General features: G+C 51.2%; 1 protein-coding gene across 1 annotated transcript in view; it reads left to right on the top strand.

Annotated features, from left to right (window-relative positions):
• The first annotated feature begins 669 nt into the window (after window positions 1-669).
• The window catches only part of ARFGAP3 (ADP ribosylation factor GTPase activating protein 3), a 49,966-nt gene continuing 44,635 nt past the window's right edge, over window positions 670-6,000 (top strand). The window contains exon 1 of the mRNA XM_065945060.1: window positions 670-826. Coding sequence (XP_065801132.1) covers window positions 752-826 — 75 coding nt within the window. The 5' untranslated portion in view covers window positions 670-751. The remainder of the gene's footprint in view (window positions 827-6,000) is intronic.

Here is a 6,000-nt window from a genome sequence, read left to right as displayed (position 1 = left end):
GGAAAAGACTGAAGGCAGGAGGAGAAGGGGGCAGCAGAGGATGAGATGGTTGGATGGTTTCACCGACTCAGTGGACATGAGTCTGAGCAAATTCCAGGAAAGCGTGAAGGACAGGGAAGTCTGGCCGTGATGCAGTCCATGGGGCTGCAAAGAGTCCGACACGGCTTAGCGACTGAACAATAACTGATATACCCAAACTGATACTTTAAGAAAACCAGTTTCGCCACAGGACGCTTCCCACCCAGGCCTCAGCTTTAGCTCGGGGCAAAAGAAATAAATATATTAAAAGGCGGTTAGAGAAAACCCTGCCCTCAGGCATCGGGAAACGGAAGAGAGGCCCCTCGCCTCGCAGGTTTTCTCCTTTGCCACTTGGAGGGGCAGGTTCGGCCGACCGACTGCTGCCGAGGAAGGAGTGCGTCATCCGAAGCGGTCCTGCCTTGGGCAGCCGTGAGCGCCGGCACAAGCCAGACCCAGGTCCGCCTGCGACAAGCCCCGCCCAGAACCAAAGCCAGGTAGGGGCCTGGAGGCGCGCGAGCCTCCCTGCGCATGCGCATGACGCAGCGGGGCGGGGCTTGAGCGAGCAGCGCGTGCGCTGCGGCGGTGGGCGGGGCCAGGGGCGGGGTCATCGATAGGCGGGGTCTGATCTTCCCGGGCAGCCCCGCCCCTCGGCCGGCGTCTACCCCCCGGAGGCGGCAACCGCCACAGCTCTGCCCTTCCCGGTTGGCGGGGCCAGCTGCGCCCCGGTTCTTGGATGATCATGGGGGACCCCAGCAAGCAAGACATCCTGACCATCTTCAAGCGCCTCCGCTCGGTGCCCACCAACAAGGTAACGGCCGCCAGGAGAGTTCAGGCTCGCCTGGCATCACTGCGGGATCCCGCGGGCGGCCCCTGCGGCGCCAGTGGCCGCGGCCGCGGGGAGGAGGAGCCGGCCCGGCCTGTGTGACACGTCGCACTGTGCGGCCGCAACGGCTGGGCCTGGCCTGGGTCCGGTCGGTGCGCTGCCCTCCCCGCTTCAGCACGGGAGGGGCGGGGGTGGGGGCGCACGCCAAGGCCCAAGGCTGGGCGGACACCTGGGAAGTCCTGGGGGCGGGAGGCGAGAGCATCTGGGGGTACTAGGGGCGTACGGGGCCTGGGAGCTTACGGGGAGGCAGAGTGGGCTTTGAGGGAGCAGCAGAGTGGACTCTTGAGTTCCTGAGAGAACTGGGGGCGAGCTCTGGGACCTGAGAGAGGGCTGGAGGGGAGGGGGGCGTACACGGGGCTCCCGCGATTGGGGGCGGACCCCGCAGGCCACCTGTGACCCAGCCAGGAAGCATGCACCGGGTCAGAAACTCCAGCTGGTAGCACTGGGCCCTGGGCAAGCTGAGCGTGCCCCCTCTCCACCTTCGACCTCACCTCTGAGACTCCCCAGAGGTGCCAGTCGGAGGCTGGTTGGTGCCCTGTGTCCTGGGATGGCAGCCTCAATCTCCGTGTCTCTTGAAGCTAAGTAGTTGCTGCTAAGTGACTTGGAGCTCTTAACTCTTGCTAGGTAAGAAAGCCCGGCACAGACCCTTTCCCTTCCTTCCCTTTGGGTCTCCTTGGAGATTGGGGTTTTCCTTTTTTTCTTCATCTCAGGGGCCGTTTCCCACCCCTATGACTCTTAGCACTTTTTTCGACTGGCTAGAGAAGGGATGACACATCAGGCTAAAGTGACACCCTCGGTAAGGATCACAGGTTGGCGTGGAACCTGGCCAGTGCAAAGGGCGATCATGTCAGCATGGACTCTCCCCTCTTCTCCGTGACTGTTCTGCCTGGCCCCCACTGCCACCTCCAAAGTGAACAGCTGTTAACCAGCATGGTCATGAGCCATGACATGATGGCACAGAAAGTCCCAGAGTTTTACAACATGTAGATGTTTTTCAGTCTAGGTGGAGGGGAGCCAGTATTTTTACAGCCTAAGAGAAGTACAAAAGGAAGCCGTTTATTGGTGGTGATATCTGACGAGTGTAAGAAAGACCGGAGGAGAAAGGTTCCAGGAATTCTCCAGTGCCGACTTCTTTGCTGTTTTCTTGATTTTCAAATTTTCGTGAATCTGTTTATAAAGAGTGGTTGCTGTAAACTAGACGAGATAAGGATCTAGAGTTAGCAGAGTAGAGGCCATATATTTTTGTCTGCTTTATGTCAGAAACACAACATAAGTTCTCATTGACTGAACTCATCAACAGGAAGGTGCCCCTTTTAAGTAAGAAGTCAGTGTCTTTATACCAGGAATGCTTTTGAAGGACATGTATGGGCTTGGCTATAAATTGTAGTCCAGACACCGTGACTTCCTGTCACTTTGGGCACATTACTTGACCGCTTTGTGCCTTATTTTCCTCATCTGAAAATGGGGCATGAGCCGGGTCTAATTCAGACAGTTATTGTGAGGATTAAATGAGAAAATCCAAGAAAAACACTTAGAGTTGTACCTGTATATACTGGCCATCGATACATATCAGCTATTTTTGTTATTATTATTTTAATTATGAACAACACACCTGTAAAAAAAATTTATATCCTGTAGTAGGGTTAATAAAAGCACTGAGCAAAAATAGTTTGTGGTAGTGTTCCACACAGAGAAGGCAATGGGAACCCACTCCAGTACTCTTGCCTGGAAGATCCCATGGATGGAGGAGCCTGGTGGGCTGCAGTCCATGGGGTCGCAAAGAGTTGGAGACGACTGAGCGACTTCCCTTTCACTTTTCACTTTCATGCATTGGAGAAGGAAATGGCAACCCACTCCAGTGTTCTTGCCTGGAGAATCCCAGGGACGGGGGAGCCTGGTGGGCTGCCGTCTATGGGGCCGCACAGAGTTGGACACGACTGAAGTGACTTAGCAGCAGCAGCAGCAGCAGCAGAGTTCCACAGTATAGTGCTGCATTCCTTGACTAAGACTTTTTATTTATTTGAGTGTTAGTAATAAACCATTGAGCTTCCCTTGTGGCTCAGCTGGTAAAGAATGTGCCTGCAATGGGAAGACCTGGGTTCACTCCCTGGGTTGGGAAGATCCCCTGGAGAAGGGAAAGGCTACCCACTCCAGCATTCTAACCTGGAGAATTCCATGGACTGTACAGTCCATGGGGTCGCAAAGAGAATAAACCATTGGGCTTCCCAGGTGGCGCTAGTGGTAAAGACTGCCTGGCAACGCAGGCGAGGTAAAAGACGCAGTTTCCATCCCTGGGTCAGGAAGATGCCCTGGAGGAGAGCGTGGCAACCCACTAGTGTTCTTGCTTGGAGAATCCCATGCACAGAGGAGCCTGGTGGGCTACAGTCCATCGGGTTGCACAGAGTTGAACACAACTGAAGCTATTTAGCATGCACACATGCACAATAGACCTTTACCTAAGCAAAGATGGAAACTAGTTATAATTACCTAAGCAAAGATGGAAACTAGTTACAATTACCTAAGCAAAGATGGAAACTAGTTACAATTACCTAAGCAAATGGAAACTAGTTACAATTACCTAAGCAAAGACGGAAACTAGTTACAATTACCTAAGCAAAGATGGAAACTAGTTACAATTACCTAAGTAAAGATGGAAACTAGTTACAATTACCTAAGCAAAGATGGAAACTAGTTATAATTACCTAAGCAAAGATGAAAACCAGTTACAATTACCTAAGCAAAGATGGAAACTAGTTATAATTACCTAAGCAAAGATGGAAACTAGTTATAATGATGTGGAAGAATTAATAAGCATTTTTAAAGGAGAAGGTTAAAAAGAGTGCTAAGACACATGACACAGGGAAGATACTTAAAAACACTTTGGTTTATTTTTAGAATGCGGCATCTGACTTCTCCCCCTCTGTGTGTGGTGAATATTTACTCTGGATCAAAGGTTTACCTCAAAGGGTCAGTTTTCTAGTTTGTGAAATCCTTCCCATCTCAGCTGTTCCTTGATCGTTTGAGTTATTCATTCAACAAATACCAGTTAAGCACAGGCAGTGTGCCGGGCGCTACAAAGCACTGAGGATGCGCCGATGAGAAAAGGGACAGGTTGCTGCCTTTTTGGAGCTAGTGGTCCTGTGTTTAGAGGACAGATCAAGGGCTGCCTGGTCTGGAGAGAGGCAGCGCAGTGAAGGGATGAAGAGTGTGCTCAAGGGCAGACTGCCTGTCTGGGGTCTCATCCCTGTGATACTACTTCCTAGCTATAATCGTTCACTTCATATTTCCTTAGTTTTCTCTAACATGGGGATGAAGACTGGCTTTATAAACTTTGCAGGGAACTTGAAACATGCAAAGTGAACATACAGGGCTCTTGTTGGAAAAGCATTAAGAATTTCAAGATGGCACAGCAGAGCATTAACCACTCATGGGCCCTTCTGCGTGCCATGCAGGGCCCCGTGTGAGTGAATGTATGGATCACACACACGCCCAGAAGCTGGCCCTGATGGGGATAAGAAAAGTGCCTTCTTATACGGTTGTTAGAAAGATTCCATTGACCAGCAACAATGCCTGGCATGGAACACATTAGCCGTGATTTCTATAGTAATTACTATTCTCACACAAGGCAAAACAAACTGCTAGTCCAAAATTATTTTTATTACCATAAGAGCTGATATTTTGCTTAGAAAATCATATCTCCACTTTGGTTTGTCATTGTTGTTCAGTCGCTAAGTCACGTCCAACTCTTTGTGACCCCATGGATTGCAGCACTCCAGTCTTCCCTGTCCTCCACCATCTCCCAGAGTTTGCTCAAATTCATGTCAACTGAGTCAGGAATGCCATTCAATTGTCTCATCCTGTCATCCCCCTCTCCTCCTGCCTTCAGTTTTTCCCAGCATCAGGGTCTTTTCCAATAAGTTGGCTCTTTGCATCAGGTGGCCAAAGTATTGGAGCTTCAGCTTCAGCAAAAAGTCCTTCCAATGAATATTCAGGGTTGATTTCCTTTAGGATAGACTGGCCTGATCTCCTTGCTGTCCAAAGGACTCAAGAGTTTTCTCCAAGACCACAATTCAAAAGCATTGATTCTTTGGCATTTTGTTTTAGGGTTGCGTATCAAAGCACAGTGGAGTCCCCGTTCCCGCAGGAGAACCAAGGCAGCACTTGTGAGAGCCAGGCTGGGATTTCTAGCTGCCCTCTGACCTCAGCCTCCAAAGGTCACAGTCTTGGCTCAGGAACTCTTTGACCACCTGTGTTTGCATTTGGTCCGTGCTTTGTATCGGGCTCAACACTCAGAGCTCAGCTGAAGCGAGCAAGGCCCCAGCCCTCATGGAGCTACATTCTTAGTTGGTAGGTCGGGAAGATGCTGAGGCCACTTGTTAGAAACCCTGATGCTGTCTTTTCAGCGCCAGCCTTGCGACCACCTTGGGAGTGATTCTCAGACTTGCCTGCTCTGGGCTGTGTGCTCCCAGCCTCTGGGTCATCTCCCTGCACAGGGCCATTTCCTGCACAGGCTTTTGCCACTTACTGCCCTTTTAGACTCTATTCTTGATGTCCCAAATGCCACTTGTACCCTGTCTAGAAAACTTTGCAACCTATCCTTGCTTACTGAGGTTCAGCATTATAACTAGTGTTGCCTTCGGTAGGACTCCTAGACTGCTGTGAGCTCCACAGGCTACCTTTGTACATCACTCTGTGTGTGCCAGGGGCTTCCCGATAGTGGCAGCTGTTGGCTGAGTGAATGAGGAATTACAGTGGCCTCTTGCAGGGGGATGGCACCTCTGGCAGAGTCGGTCCCACTGTGCGGCAGCCCACTAGAGGGGATTCCTTACTCTAATGGCTGTTACCACGGGGCATCTTCATTTTCATGTCCCAGGTGGTCCTAGTGGTGAGGAATCCGCCTGCCAATGCTGGAGACACAAGAGACTTGAGTTTGACCCCTGGGTCGGGAAGATCCCCTGGCAACCCACTCTAGTATTCCTGCCTGGAGAATCCTCATGGACAGAAGAGCCTGGCAGGCTCCAGTCCATGGGATCGCAGAGTTGGACATGACTGAAGTGGCTTAACATGCATGCATTTCTCCTACATTAGTGGCCTGTTGG

This window comes from Muntiacus reevesi, chromosome 1 (assembly GCF_963930625.1).
Source record: "Muntiacus reevesi chromosome 1, mMunRee1.1, whole genome shotgun sequence".
Taxonomy (NCBI): Eukaryota; Metazoa; Chordata; class Mammalia; order Artiodactyla; family Cervidae; genus Muntiacus; species Muntiacus reevesi.
This window is presented reverse-complemented; position numbering and strand designations above follow the sequence as displayed.